The sequence below is a fragment of the Bos grunniens genome, chromosome 20, assembly GCF_055505025.1.
Source record: "Bos grunniens cultivar Pamir isolate PY7600 chromosome 20, Bosgru_T2T1.0, whole genome shotgun sequence".
Classification (NCBI taxonomy): domain Eukaryota; kingdom Metazoa; phylum Chordata; class Mammalia; order Artiodactyla; family Bovidae; genus Bos; species Bos grunniens.
The window spans coordinates 69,255,174-69,270,922 of NC_141184.1; the positions used below are offsets into that span (position 1 = coordinate 69,255,174).

General features: G+C 47.5%; 1 protein-coding gene across 4 annotated transcripts in view; it reads right to left on the reverse strand.

Moving 5' to 3' along the window:
- Positions 1–12,055: 12,055 nt before the first annotated feature.
- KCNIP1 (potassium voltage-gated channel interacting protein 1) overlaps positions 12,056–15,749 on the reverse strand; it is a 408,852-nt gene continuing 405,158 nt past the window's right edge. For all 4 annotated transcript variants that reach the window (XM_086361125.1, XM_086361127.1, XM_086361126.1 and 1 more), the window contains exon 8: positions 12,056–12,889. In XM_086361125.1, coding sequence (XP_086217251.1) covers positions 12,842–12,889 — 48 coding nt within the window. In that variant the 3' untranslated portion in view covers positions 12,056–12,841. The remainder of the gene's footprint in view (positions 12,890–15,749) is intronic.

Genomic DNA, 15,749 nt, shown 5'->3' on the forward strand with positions numbered 1-15,749 from the left:
CTCCAGAGGACCTGAGAAATGACTCCCCAGGCAGTCCCCTCCTTTTGAGCAGCACCTTCAGGTCAGACTCACATGCAGAGCGTGGTTATCCACTGAGCCCTACTCCCCTCATCTCTGGTCTGATCTCAGCAGGGCTCTGTCTCCATGCAGAGTGTGGGGGTGTTAAGATCCAGCTTTCTGGATTATTTCCAGGAGTCCCATAAAGAATCCAGCTTGGGTCTCCAGACCATGACCATTAGGATATGGAAGCTCTTCTGGGTGATTTCAAAGACCTGCTTCCTGTTGTCCTCCCTGTCCATGCACCAAGCCTGCAGGCAGCCTGGCGCTAGGGAAGGCCCAGCCATCAACCTGGAGAGGGGAAAGGTGCCAGGTACTGGCTCTCAGGTCAGCTCCATAGTGATGGCCATGTTGTTAAACTGCTTTGCCTGAATTACTGTGTTAATCTTCAAATTTAAACTAATACTGTGAAAGGTGTTACTAGCTCCAAACGTGTTGTCAAACGTGATGCTGGTGAGGGATGTATTCACTCAGCAAATGATTCCCAAATGTCTGATACGTGCAGGCGCTGTGTGAAGTGCCAGTACATGTGGGGAGAAGAGTGTGATGTGGGCCTTTCCCTTAAGAAGCTTGAAATTCTGGGGGATTTGAGCATAGCAGCAGAGGAGCAGGCGCTCAGCTGCGAAATGCGCAGAGGTGGGCGGGCCAGCCACACTCGAGATTGAGAAGATGTCTCAGAAGTGGCGACAAGGACTTCCCTGTTGGCGCAGTGTATAAGAATCCACCCACCAATGCAGAGGACACAGATTTGATCCCTAGTCCAAGAAGATTCCACACGCCAACGAGCACCTGTGGGATTGCCCTTGTGCCACAGCTACCGAGCCCGCGTGCTGCAACTACCGAAGCCTGCATGCCAAAAGCCTGCGCTCGGCAACTGCAGTGAGAAGCCCATGAACTGAAACTAGAGAGTAGCCCGCCTTCGCCACAACTAGAGAAAGTCCACGCAAAGCAATGAGGAACCAGGGCAGCCAAAAAAAAAAAGTGGTGTCTATCATACGAGGTCTTAAAGGGTGAGCTGAAGTTTGCCCAGGGGCTAGGTAGAGAGAGAGCATTCTACAAAGAGGGACAACGCGTACAATGGCGTGGATGTAGGCAACACCACACGGAGAGCAGCCTGTAGTTCCGTTTAGTTGTATATAGACTCCTGGGGAAGACATGTCAGCAGACAGTGGGGAGTAGGCCATGAACCACGTTGTAGGCCTTGCTAAGTAGGTGAGATTTTATCATATAGATTATTTGAGAGTCTTCTTATGGAATACAACAGAATAGAATCAACAATGACAGTAATTGCTATTATATAGATATAACAATTATCATAATTTTATTCTATTTTTTTATAAGTGAGTATACCAGACCTTTTTCTAAGGGCTTTGCGTGCATGCTATGTCGCTTCAGTTGTGTCCGACTCTTTATAACCCCATGGACTGTAGTCTGCCAGGCTCCTCTGTCCAAGTGATTCTCCAGGCAAGAACACTGGAGTGGGTTGTCATTTTCTCCTGCAGGGGATCTTCCTGACCCAGAGATCGAACCTGCGTCTCTTATGCATTGGCAGGCAGGTTTTTTACCATTAGCGTTACCTGGGTTTTACCTCAATTAATGTGCTAATCCTTAAATTTAACACTTATTAAGTGTTAAAGTATTACTTTAAGTGTTAAAGTATTACTGCAAAAGGTGTTATTAGCTCAACTTTACAGATAAGGAAACTGAGGCACGGGAAGAGAGTGAGTGTCTGAGTCTAAACGCAGGCTGCCTGAGTCCAGGGCACACATCTGCCCTGCTCCTTGCCTAGTGAAGAGAAGTGATGGTGCAGAGCCTGAGTGTGATAAGGACTCTGTTGCTTTCTGTGATTTCCAAGTCCTGTCCTAGCCTTGCCCTGAGGTTTGGTTTTTACTCAGTGTTTCAGTGTCAGGTAGCCCTGAGGTGCTTCTGAGATCTTGGGATGAAAGACCCAGATTTCAGATAATTCACAGTCTTTCCATTGTTGATACTGCCTGGTTAACATCCCGCTCTCTCTGAATGTCAACTCCCACTCCTGAGAGGCGGCCTGCTGACAGCAGGAATGCTCCTGAGCTGATTGCTCCGTGAGCAGGCACCAGGCCTGGGCCTGGGGTGGCCTCTGGAGTGAAATGCAGCAGCATTTCCCCTCCTTCTCACCAGGGGAGACCAGGCAAGGTGTCTGTATGTACATGTGTGCTAAGTTGGTTCAGTTGTGTCTGACTCCTTGCGACCCTATGGACTGCATCCTGCCAGGCTCCTCTGTCCTTGGAATTGCCCAGGCAAGAATACTGAAATGGGCAGTCATTTTCTCCTGCAGGGGATCTTCCCAACTCAGGGATCGAACCTGCGTCTCTTATGTCTCCTGCATTGGCAGGTGGCTTCTTTACCACTAGCACCACCTGGGAAGCCCAGAAGCTGTCTACTTAATTCTAGCTAATATTTCATCTCTACTACCTTTAGGCAGGAGTTCTTAACACCCCCATTCTTCAGATGAGGAAGCTGAGGCTCATGGAGGTGAAGACTTCTTGCTCAAGATCATACAGCTCATAAATGGCAGAGCTGGAATCTGAACCCAGCCTGACCGCCTGTAAAACCCACTCACTTTCCCCCACAACATTGTAATCTTGTGAGGTAAGTATTACCATCCCTGCTTTATAAATAATGAAATAGAGGCTCAGAGAGGTGTAGTCACTTATCTGAGGTCACATAGCAAGTACATCGCAGCAGTGGGGTTGGAGCCCAAGCCTGTCTGTCTCCAAGGACTCCGGGACAGTCTTTCATCCTGGTTCAGCCTAGACTCTAAGGAGGCAACACTCCCTGGAATCCAGAGAACCTTCTGTTCTTCAGTCCCCAGTCCCCGAGCCCAGCACCCACTCCTAGCTCTGTGCCTCTGGAAAAGCAGAGAGGCTTATTCTGCCTTTTCTGTCTCTCCACCCCATGACCTCATTCTGCAGCACGAGGGTGAGCCCTGAACCAAAATTCAGAAGACTGGGCCAAGTCCTCGTGTCTCCCTCTCGACCTTGGGCAGACCACTCATTTGTAAATTGGGGTGGTGAGTGCCCAGTTGGCTTCTTAGGGGAGCTGCGGGGAGAAGCGAAGCAAGCAAAGCGGATCAGAAAAGGCTTTGAAAGCAGCCCAGCGTGGTATAGGAGTACCGTCATCATTTTGCTGTTTTCTTCCCTGCTCCGCTCTTGCTCCTCTGCAGCCTCTCCCAGCAGCAAGGCGCTTTGCAGGCCTCTCTCCAGACCCGCAGTTAATGGCGCCCCTCTGGTCTGGCTTGTTGGACCACATTTCTCAGAGTTTTCCCACCCTCAGCCCTCCCAACTGTCTCTGAGGCCTCTGCCTCCTAAGGGGAAGATGCCCAGGGCAGATAACCCAGTTGCTTTCGTGATCAAACCCAAAAGTAAACAAAGGAAGATTTACAGAGGACCTGCAACTTGCCAGGCACATGAAGGGTTTAATTGTCACTGCCACCCTGAGAAGTTCTCTGGTTTACTTTTGATGAACATGAGGCTAAGAGGTCACCTGCTTAGGGCATGCTGGAAAGAGAAGTCCACCTCTGGGCTGTTGCACTCACTGGGAGGCCAGACCCTGACTCCCTTCTACTCACCCTGCCAATGGGCAGGTCCTTCAGTACCCACGTCTGTGGCCGTCTGTCCTGGAGGCCTAACAAGCCAGGACTAACAAGTCCTGGGCTGGGAAGATGAACTTTTCCTTCTGGCTGCCCAGGATCTTTCAATCACCCAAAGAAATGGAGACTCTGGGGACATCTCTACTCCTGGCCCCTTCATCCCAGCCCCACTTCAGCTTCAGAGCACCAGGTGGGCCTGAAGGAGGCAGGGGCAGAGGCCTTTGTCTGCATTCTGGCAGGGCCAGTGCCTGCAGAGGGCAGCCTCTGATGTGGGCAGGAAAGAACTGCTGTCCTTGGGGATCAAAGATGCTGCTTCTGGTAGGCAACCCCGACAACGAGCGTGCGATCTTGGACGAGTCTCATCCCTTCTCTGAGCCTCGGTTTCTTGGTCTGTGAAATGGGACCATATCTTTACCTCTCCAGGCTTCCCTGATAGCTCAGCTGGTAAGGAATCCGCCTGCAATGCAGGAGACCAGGGCTCGATCCCTAGGTTGGGAAGATCCCCTGGAGAAGGGAAAGGCTACCCACTCCAGTATTCTGGCCTGGAGAATTCCATGGACTGTATAGTCCATGGAGTAGCAAAGAGTCGGACACGACTGAGCGACTTTCACTCACTCACTCACTCACCTCTCTGTGGTGTGGGCGGGATAAATGAGTCACCAAGTGAAGGTAACGGGAAAGCTGCGTCGGACCTGGTGCATGATGCGCAGGCCTCGGAGCAGACGTAAATGTGTGTTTCCTTCCAAGGCGGTGGCAGCGGAGCGTGACCCGGCGCCCAGCCCTGGGAAGCAGGAGGCCCTCTGCATGCCCAGGCGCTGAGATTTGGGGTGGTGGGGCGCATCCCCCGGTTCCCTCTCGGGCAGGAGCTGCGCACCGCCTGGCTCCCGGGCCCTGCGGGGAGGCCCAGGCTGAGGGTCCCGCGGCGCGTTCAGCGGGGCGCCTGCTCCATCTAGCGGCGTCTGGCGAGCACCACCGCCGCGCGCGCCAGCCGGCCACAGCCTCCGGGTTCCACTCCTCCTGTGTGCGAAGAGAGTGCTGCTGAGTGCACTGCGGCCCGGTCTTAATTCTGCGTCTCCCATCGGTCACCACGTCCTCTGCGTGGTCCTGCAGGCTCTCACACTGGTTCTACCGGGTTTTCAGTTCTTTGGTCCACTCACCCGCCAGCCACTCCCCATGCTTTTGGTCGAATTCTTGAGGTCCCCGCCGATCCGTATGAGCTTCCCAGGTGGTGCTAGTGGTAAAGAACCCGCCTGCCGATGCAGGAGACCTAAGAGACATGGGTTCAGTCCCTGAATCGGGAAGATCTCCTGGAGGAGGCCATAGCAATCCACTCCAGTATTCTTGCCTGGAGAATCCCATGGACACAGGAGCTTGGAGGACCATGGCTCAAAGAGTCAGACACAACTGAATTGACTTAGCACGCACACACGCACGCACCACCATCCTTCCCAGAGCTGGTCCCTCTTCGGCCTCTGGAGACACCTCTCTTCAGCTCCATTTCAGTCTGCGGCTCCATCTTCCTCAGAACCCTGTGACTCTCTGCCCCCTCCCTTCTGTTGGCCTGGCATCTGAAGCCATCCATCTGGTGGCCCAGCCTGACCCCTCACCTCCCCTATCTTGGCCTGCTCATGATCCTTTAAGCGTCACTGGCTTCCTGACATCTCTCCCTGATTTGGGGTCCCCTCCTCCTGCTTGTGGTCTCTCCGGGTCCCACCTCTGCTGGGAACCTTCCAGGATTACTAGAATCCTCAGGGTGCCATCCCCTTTGGACAGCAGCATGGAGATGTTATTGGAGTCAGAGGTGGCCAGGTCAGGGGTGTGCGTGGAATGAAATGTTGTTGTTGTTGTTGTGAGGATTACATGAAATGAGTTTAGGCACTTAGAATGGCATCTGGCTCATTGTAAGCACTGAGTTAATGTTGTTATGGCCATTATTATAATTATTAAATCCCGTGTCCATTAATTACCAGCAGTGACTTTGGGCCCCTGATTTCACTTCACTGAGTTCTTCCCATCTGGAAAATGGGTACTTTTTTTTATTATTTATATTCCTATTCCAGAAAGTTGCCGTGGTTGCAGCCATGAAATTAAAAGACACATACTCCTTGGAAGGAAAGTTATGACCAACCTAGATAGCATATTCAAAAGCAGAGACCTTAGTTTGCCAACAAAGGTCCATCTAGGCAAGGCTATGGTTTTTCCAGTGGTCATGTATGGATGTGAAAGTTGGACTGTGAAGAAAGCTGAGCGCCGAAGAATTGATGATTTTGAACTGTGGTGTTGGAGAAGACTTGAGAGTCCCTTGGACTGCAAGAAGATCCAACCAGTCCATCCTAAAGGAGATCAGTCCTGGGTGTTCTTTGGAAGGAATGATGCTAAAGCTGAAACTCCAATACTTTGGCCACCTCATGCGAAGAGTTGACTCATTGGAAAAGATTCTGATGCTGGGAGGGATTGGGGGCAGGAGGAAAAGGGGACGACAGAGGATGAGATGGCTGGATGGCATCACCGACTCGATGGACATGAGTTTGAGTGAACTCCGGGAGTTGGTGATATACAGGGAGGCCTGGCGTGCTACGATTCATGGGGTCACAAAGAATCAGACACAACTGAGCGACTGAACTGAACTGATCCAGAAAGTCGCCGCAGTACTAAATGAGGTGCTGTACAGAGATGCTCGGCACATAGCAGGTGTCCAAGAAAGACTAGGCCTCTCCGTTTAGTCCACACTCTGGCTGCTCATCAGCTTTTCATAGATCCTTCTTAGTTATCCAGAAGTTCTTCTGCCTCTCTGGAGACAGAATGCCTTCTTCCCAGCGGACTTTAATCTTTTCTCTTAAGGCCTTCAGTTGATGTGAGGAAGCCCAGTGCGTTTTAGAGGATAGTCTTTTATTCAGATTTAAATGTCAATCACATCTATTAATGCAAAATTTAAGCATTGCTTCAGTCATATCCAACTCGTTGAAACCCCATGAACTGTAGCCTGCCAGGCTCCTCTGTCCATGAGATTTCCCAGGCAAGAATACTGGAGTGGGTTGCTGTTTCCTTCTCCAGGGGATCTTCCCAGCCTGTGGATCGAACCCTCATTTCCTGCATGTCCCACATGGCAGGCAGATTCTTTACCCACTAGACCCCCTGGGAAAAGCAACATCTGGAATGGCATTTGACAAAAAACTGGGTACCGTGGCTTAGCCTAGTTAACACAAAAAATTAACCATCACAGTGGGCTAACATTTATCTTGTAAGGAGTTTGTAAGCTCCTTCATTTTCTCTCATTCATTCTTTTTAAGTTCCTTCTCTGCCTCCCCATACTCCTCTCTGCTTCCTTTTCTCTGTCTTTTACTTACTTTTCTCTGTCTTTTACTTACTTTTCAGCAGCCAATTTAGTGCCTCTGTCGCTCTCCCCGATAGAATCCACAACGATCCATCTTTCTCCGCCTCTCCCCAAGCACTCAGTGTTCTGTGTCAGCACGGAGACTTTGGCTCCTTGGACTGGGCAGGGAGTGGGGGTCTAAGAGATGGGAGGGCTGGGTACTGGTCACCTGCTACAAGGCTCTGGCCACCCTTCAGGGGTTCTCGTCTGGGGAAGGGGCCTGGCTTGGACTTTGGGAGTGGGAAGGCAAGGCAGGATTCTCTTGGCAGGCTTCCTGGTGGGGGTAGAGAGCGAAGTGATACAGCTGGAGAAACTTGGCTGGAATAAACTGGCCAAAAGACTGACCAGGGAAGGTAAAATGATGAGGCTTGTTCATGTAAAGTGCTTCTTGAAGAACAGAGCTCCCAAAATGGTAGGTAAACCATGAAAGCTGGTGGTGGTGTGCTCTGGGATCCCAGGCCAATTTTAAAAACATCTATATGATACAATTTGACACATAATACATATAATACAAAAAACGTATAGTTTAATGTTTTTGATAGGTGTATATACTTATGAAATCATCACACAATCAAAATACTAAATACACCCACCACTCCCAAAAGTCTCCTTTTGCCCCTTGGTGATATCCTCCACTCCTTCTTTCTGTGCTGACCTTCCCCAGCCCCAGATAACCATTGACCTGCTTCTTGTCACTATAGATTAGTTTGTGTTTTCTAGATTTCATATTATAGATGCATACAGTATGTATTCTTTTTGCCTGGTTTCTTTCATCAGTATAATTGTTTTGAGATTCATCCATGTTGTATCTGTGAACAATTCATTTTTCTTTATTGCTGAGTTGTATGCCATTGTCAGAGAAGGCAATGGCACCCCACTCCAGTGTTCTTGCCTGGAGAACCCCAGGGACGGGGGAGCCTGGTGGGCTGCCGTCTATGGGGTCGCACAGACTCGGACCCGACTGAAGCGACTTAGCAGCAGCAGTGGCAGCAGTATTCCTTCGTATGATGATTGCACTGGCTCAGGTCTTAAGCCTACCCCTGAACCAATCACTGTGGCCGGAAGCATGGGAGGGAATGATTAGCCTAGACTACGTAATGTGCTCCATGTCTAGACCTGTGAGTAATTAGCTCTCAAAATCTCATGCACTATCAAAAGTCCACTCAGTGGGGCTGGTGACTTGTGAGATTTTCCTCTTCTCTTCAAGATCTGGGGTTTTTGGTCTCCAATCAGTCCCTGGACTGGGGTGCAGAGGTTGTTTTTTGAGGTCTGCGAATTAAATTGGGCCTTATTTTGATGTGAAGAGACTTCTTTCAGCTCCTGTAAGAAACCCATATGGGCATCTTTGCACATGTTTTTGGCATCGTTCCCTCTAGAGGAACTGTGATTTGGCTTGAATTTATGGACTTGTTTTCACTGCTTTAGTTTTCATGACTGCTGCTTTCTAACACCTTCTGGTGTTTATACATCATTACAGCTAGTTTTAGGAATAGGTGGAGACAGTTTTCATGTTCTCTAGGAAGTGGAGCTGGGCTTGGATTTCGGAGCTGGTAGGCTTTTAAGCACATTTCCAGCTGTTGTGAGCGCTTCCCTCTGTGTCTCTGGGCATCCTTTTCTCATCTGAAGCACAGGTGCCTAAGTGCCTGCCTCGCAGGGTGGTTGTGAGGCTCAGGTAGGGTCTCAACCACGCCACCTGCATCTCCTCCTGGCAGCCTCTCCAGTGGGCCTTCCTGGCCTCGCTCAGGATTTATTCAGAGATGGGATGTTAGCGAACCACAGGATTGGTCATGATGGGATTTTTCATTTCCACATCAGATCAGATTTCCTTATTGGAATAAGAGAATCTCAGAAGCCTGAGCAAGAAGTCACAGCAAGCCTAGACCCAGATTTTCTGAAAGTGCCTGATGACCCCTCAACCTCTGAGATCACGTCAGGTTCCACTCAAAGGAGCCTTTCCTCTGCACCCTGTCTGGAGCAGCCACCCCTGTCATTTTCCTCATGTTACACTTCTGTTCTCTTCATACCACTTTAAGTAGCCCAAGTCATTTTATTTGTTGTCTGTTTGCTTTCAATAGAATGTAAGAGTCTTGAGAGCAGGACACATACCTGTCCTATTCATTGCTTGTTTTAGGTTAGGTTCCTCCAGAAGCCAGTCCTGGGACAAGGATGTGGAAGTAAGTGGTCTACCTGGGAGGTGATTCCAGGAAGTAATGGTAGGGGGATGCAGGAAATGAGACGGGGAAGACAAAGAGGTCAATTAGGGGTGCACTTTTGAGCAGGTTACTACTGTGGGTGATTGGGGCTCAATTACAGTGGAGAAAGTAGTCTGGGAAAAGGCAAGAGTTCTTCCTATTGGAACCTGGGTTATTGATTCGCCAACTTGGCATGAGTCATTGGCTCAGGGCTGCTCCTAGGAAGTGTTAACAACCTGATTCTTCCTGCCTGCCCTTTCCACAAACAGAGTGGGGCTATTTTGGCCACAGTCTGCTGTGACAGTCAAAGTCACAGGCAAAAAGTCACATGCATTTGCAGTCGGCAGCCGTTGAGTCCGCAGGAGTGAGTGCCGAGGGTGTCTGGCAAGGCACCTACTACACAGCTGAATCTCCAGCAGCAGGCGTGATGACTGGCAAATAGTGATAATCTGGTGGATGATTCAGGAGGAGGAGGATCCCTCCAGGATGCCAAGGGGATGGATGTTCCAAGCTGAGAACCTTGTTTCTCTAATACCTCCGCTGCTGAGGGATGCATGGATTCACAAGAGCCCAGGCCTCTTTTTCTTTCTGTGCCTCTGTGGAAACCGCAGAGTTTATTTTTATCTCGTTCCTTTATTAAAAGCTTTGACGAATGATGGCCCATTTATTTGCAATTGCTCCAACAGGGTGTCCTTGTCTCTCTACCCACCAGGATGACCAACGTCCTTTCTGTTGCTTATTCATCTTAGGACAAGTTTTGAATTTTCCTTCCATTCCGATTTCTCTCTGATATCTCCAGATGCTGATTTTCCCGTCAGTATTAGGTTCTGAGGACTGAGTTGAGTTTCTTATTTGTGGCCTGGCCAGGACAGGGAGAAGGGCAGCAGCCCTTCCATTCTTTTAGAGCAAGGGCTCTTAGCCCTAGGTGCACACTGGAATCACCGGGATAGTTTTTAACACCTCCTGATGCTCAGGGCCCCACCTCTGGAAGTTCTGATTCAGAACCTGGGACAAGGCTCAGGCACTAGGTACTCCAAAAACTTTCTGTGATTCTGATAGGTAGCCATGGGGGAGAAATGCTGGCTAAACTAACACAGGCATCAGACAAAGGCACCTGGAAAGGTCATAGGTATGTGTGGGTTCGGGTGCAGCGGGAGCCAGCAGCTCAATGATCTCATCAATTTCTGGTTTATTTTTACATTGTTTATTAAAAAAAAAAAAGCAAAACCTCTCTGCTTATCTCCTGTGATTCTGGTTTATCTGTCCTTTGGTTATCAGATAAGCTCTCAGAATTCCCAAATCACTGCAAGCTGTCCTAGGACTGTCTCTTATTCATGTCCAGTAGGAGACAGAACATCTTTGTCCCACCGTTCCTAGCACAAGTCTTGAGATTCATGCTGTGTGGACTGGCATATGTACGAAGCCCAGCTCTGAGCCAATGATTGTAGCCAGTGGGATGGTTCAGATCCTGTGCTCGTTCATAGCACCGGGTATGGTCAGTTCCCCACTGTAGCTCTGCATGCACTTTACAATCATGGGCAGCTTCTAAGGAATTCTGATATCTGGGTTCTACCCTCAGAGATTCTGCTTCAAGTGGTCAAGGATGGGGTCCAGGTGTTGGCATTCTTCAAAGCTCCCCAGGTGATGATGAACGTGTAGCCAGGGTGGAGAACCATGGCCTAGACACTGTACAACCTCAGGATGCAGTGCACATCCAGTGTGGGGAGGGTCACAAGTGGAGATCCTCTGCTTGGGCCTAACTGTATGCCTGTTAGGGGCCAGCCACCTATCCAGCAGCCTTAGATGACTGCATGGCTGCACTGAGGAAGCTCGCATAGAGAGGCAGAGCAGTGGCCTCTGTGTTCCCAGCCATAAGAAGAGTAGCCAAGGGCAACCAGACTGGGAGTATTTCATGCACGCAGAGGTGTGGTGACCTGCTCTTGCACAGATAGCTAAGATATCCGAGGTATCCACAGACACCTAAGGCTTCCCCTTCTCTATATCTGTTTCCTCATCTGCTATTTGGGTTCAAAGAACGCCTTTGCCTCTCGGAGCTGACTGGAGATGAATGCAGTTTGTGTGAAGGACCCTTGGTTCCTCGAGGTGAGACAGAATCCCCTAGTAGGAGGCTCTAGGATACTGTGAGAAGAGTGTAACCTCTCTAGGGAGCTGTGCTACCTTAGTCAGTGTCCCTCACCTCTCTGAGCTTCAGGGTCCAAACCAGCAAGATGAAGACTCTACCTTCCAGAGCATTCTACCATAAAATAAGGTTATGTATATAAGCCCCTAGTACAGCCCTTGGCATGTAACAGGGGTTCAGTACATTGCTTTCTTTCCAAGAATGCTGCTGTTAACTCTTAATCTTTTTAATATGATGTCAAATGAGGAAACCAAGACTCCCAGTGTCCAATATAAGCAATTATTTGCTGTTTATAGGCTGGAGTCTCTTGATGAACTCCTGGATTCTAAGTCCCTCAGCAGGAGGTCCTGCCCACCGCTTCATCTCTGTATCCCCAATCACGCCATGTGAGGCTCCAGACTTTCTACACCAGAGGGTCTTGGGAGTGGCAGTTGTGCTGGAAGGGACAACGTGAAGAGCCTCATCTTTAAGCTGCATTTGCTTATGGTCACAGTCTTTGCATTTGAATGGGATATTTGCCTGGGGGAGGGTGATGCTCTGCTTGGCACAGTGCCTGGCACAATAGCAGTACTAAGAACTGGAGGCCAAAGGGATGGACTAGCCTTCCCTTTCCACAACTTACCTTTTCTGCTCAATGTAGTCATGGATGAAATGACGATTAAGAGTGTAAGAAATAGTTCTGTTTATTGATTAGAAGATGGTATAAAATTACAGCAATTTGCAGGCATCCTGGGCTTTCTGGGAGGGTCATGCAGTGCTGGACTCAGGCAGGAGATGGAGTGAGGCATGGGTCACTGGCACTGGCCCTCTTCCTGCGCCACTAGCGCAGATGCTAGCACGAGAGGGCACTACTGTCCTTGCCTCTGGAAATGGAGCACATGGGCAGTTTGGGTCATCAGACAATGCCATGCTTAGTTCAGTCCTATCCTACATATGTTAGATGCTGGCGCTCCCAATCTAGTCAGGGTAGATTCTGACTGTGCTGTACAACACTCATTCTTCCCACCAAAGACACGGGAAAGAGGCACATTGGTTCGGGAGGCCAGAGGATGGTGCGTGTTTGGCTCAGGTCATCTTGCTTCCAGATACATCAAGGTCTGCTGGACTTGGAGGCAGTGGCCTGGGACACGCAAGCAGAAAAGTGTGCACTACTGTTTAAGCTCAAGCAGAGGGACCTTCCACAGGGCAGCAGTGTGAAGAGATGAGCATGCTTCCAAAAGAAACCCGACTTCATCTTGTCTCTCTCGAGAAGAGGGAGGAGGAAGAGCTGGCAATCAGAGACTGAGCCACATGGTCCTGGGTTCCATAGTATGTCTTCACAGAGAATTCTTCCAAAGTGTAAAAGGTGTTTCTGTCCCAAGAGTTAGTGTGTAAAATCAGCAGGAGGGCCGATCAAGGTGCTCAGTTGGCTGTTTAGTATGTCTCTGAGAGCCGGATGGCTGTGTTCACAGTTACATGACATTTTGGAACAGCTGGAGGGACCGCATGATGTTGTCATCCTGGGGAGGGAGAGGGGAGGGAAGAGGATGGTTAGAATTCTCTGAGGCTTCTCCCTGAGAAGCTCTATAACTGGTGAGCACATCTCCCAGAATGAGGGACTTCCCTGGTGGTCCAGTGGTTAAGAATCTGCCTTGCAATGCAGGGGATGTGAGTTTGATCCCTGGATAGGGAACTAAGATCCCACATGCCAAGGAGCAACTAAGCCTGTGCAAAAACTACTGAGCCAAGAGAAATTCAAAGCAAGAAACACCTTCTCCGGCCTTAAAGAGAAATTCAGAAGAAACAAATTATTCAGTAAACCAGTGAAGACTGCTTCTTTTAAGAAGCTGTGGGGAAGTGCATTTTATCAAATGCTTTTTCTGTACTTATAGAGATGATCACATGCTTTTTCTGTTTTATTCTATGATGTCATTAATCACAGTGATTAACTGTTGAAGGTTAAACCATTCCAGCACTCCTGTAATAAGCTCTATTTGTTCATGATGTTTTATGCTTTTTACATATTGCTGGATTTGTGTTTCCGTGCCTGTGTCCAGGAAGAATACATTAGCTTCCCAAATTTTGTATCTTATAGTGGCCTGGTCAACTTTCCATGATAGGGTTATGACAGCTTCATGAATCAAACTGAGAAGTTTTTTCTTTTTCTCTGTGTCCTTGAGTTTGTGTATGATTAGCATCATTTCTTTGTTAAGTGTTTGGAAGAATTTACCAGTGAAGGCATCTGAGCCTGACGTTTTCTCTGTGGGAAAATCTGAAATACAGATACAATTTCTGTAACAGGCATAGGACCATTCAAATTTTCTGTTTCTTTTTGTGCTAGTTTTGATAAGTTGTATTTTGTAGGGGGTTTGTAGACTTCATATATTATCAAATTTATTGGAAAATTGAACTGTTAACTTTTTAGTGCCGGTAAAGCTTCTGGTGATGTTACCCCTTTAATTCTGGATGTTGATAATTTGAGTATTCTCTCTCTTTTTTGTTTACATTGGTCTTGTTAAACATTTATCAATTTAATTAATTTTTTCAAAGTGGAAATATTTGGGTTTACTGATTTTCTTATTGTATGTTTCTATTTTATGTTCTCTATTTTATATTTTTCTATTGTATATTCTCTAAGGAGTAAGTATGGGATGTAGAAAATCCTCAAATGTTTGGATCTTAACAAGTTTCAAATTCCATGTGTCAGAGAAAAAAGTATCTTAGATTAAAATATAATGAGAATATGACATCAATAATCTAGGAATCTAAAGCAGTACTCCAGTAAAGCAGTACTCAAGGAAAATTTATCCCTTTAACTGCTTATATTAGAAAAGAATGGTTGAAAACCAATGATTTGAACCTCTGTTTCAAAAATGTAGAAAGAACACCTAGAAAATTGAATTAAAATTAAAAAGCAGAAGGAAGAAGATAATTTGGAGCACGTGCATGCATGCCAAGTCGCTTCAGTCGAGACTGGGTTGCCATGCCCTCCTCCAGGGGATCTTCCTGATGGAACTCACGTCTGATTACCTTTCCTGCGTGGGCAGGCGGGTTCTTTACCACTAGCGCCACCTAGGGAGCCCAATGTAGAGGACACATGAATGAAACAGAAAGCGGACTAAAGTAGAGAAAGTCAACAAAGTTGATTATGGGTATTTGAAATCTTTTAAAAGTACACGCGTTCGGAAGTCAGGCTGCCTAGATTCTAATTCTGACTCTGTTACTAGTGGAGTGACCTTAAAGTACCTCTCTGTGCCTCAGTTTTTTTGAGAGTGCAATGGTATTGAACATAGTACCTACTTACAGGGTGGTTTGTGGAAAAAAAAAAGTGAGTTAATGAATAGCTATAGAAGTTGCAAATGTGAGAAACTAAACTGATTAAAAACCTGTCAAAAAGCATAGTACAATCAAAGCATAGTCAACAAGCATAGTACAATAGGGCATAGTATTTAAAATTAAAATGATACAGTTCAAGTTCCATCTCAATCATTTTTTGAGGCTTAACCATATCTCTTAACTTTGCAATACCTCAGTTTTCCCATCTTTAAAATGGGTATGATGAACACTGGTGGTTAGCCAGCTCATAATGATTAAAATGTGGAAATGTTTCTAACCATGTTAGAAAATAAATAACTGCTGACCTGAGCCTCTCTTCCAGCAACTTCCCCTCTGGCTGCCTGATAACTGGTTCAGAACCCCTAGACTACCCAAAGATCCATCAGCTAACAGGTTAGTACCAAGTTTAGCAGGGCTTCTCTAGGGCACTGCTCCAAGGCCTTGGTCAAAGTCAGTTAAGAATGATCAATTCTCAGTCTATTCCAGTTTTTAAATATATTGACTATATGAAGTTTATGTAATGTACCTAAAACTTGGCTGGTGCTCACTACATGTTAATAACTTCTCCCCTCTCCCACTTTCTTGCACTTGCAGTTCTTACTAAGAGGAGATCAGAGTAACTGTATATTTTTCTGAAACAAAGTAGGGGTATAGATGCATTTTTCTAAATTAGAGGAAAGTGATTATTTCCAGTTCAGTCTCTGGCTGACTCTGGGGCTAATGTATCCTTTAGAACACAAGCATCAGCGGAGACCCACTGAGTTAGGATCTGCATTTTAATAAGAACTTCAAGGAGGCTGGTTTGCACATTAAAGTTTTAAAAGCGTTGGCCAGGGAAATTGTGCTAAAATGAAGCTTTCTAGATCCACACCCAAGATCCAGAGTCTCTGGGACTGAGACCTGGAAATGTGCATTTTCACAATCATCTGAGGCAATTCTTACACACACTGTGGCTTAAGAATCACAGCTCTAGACTTTTTCCAGCAACTCCCTTATAATCTAGGGCAGTGGTCCCCAATCTTTTTGGCACCAGGGACTGGTTTT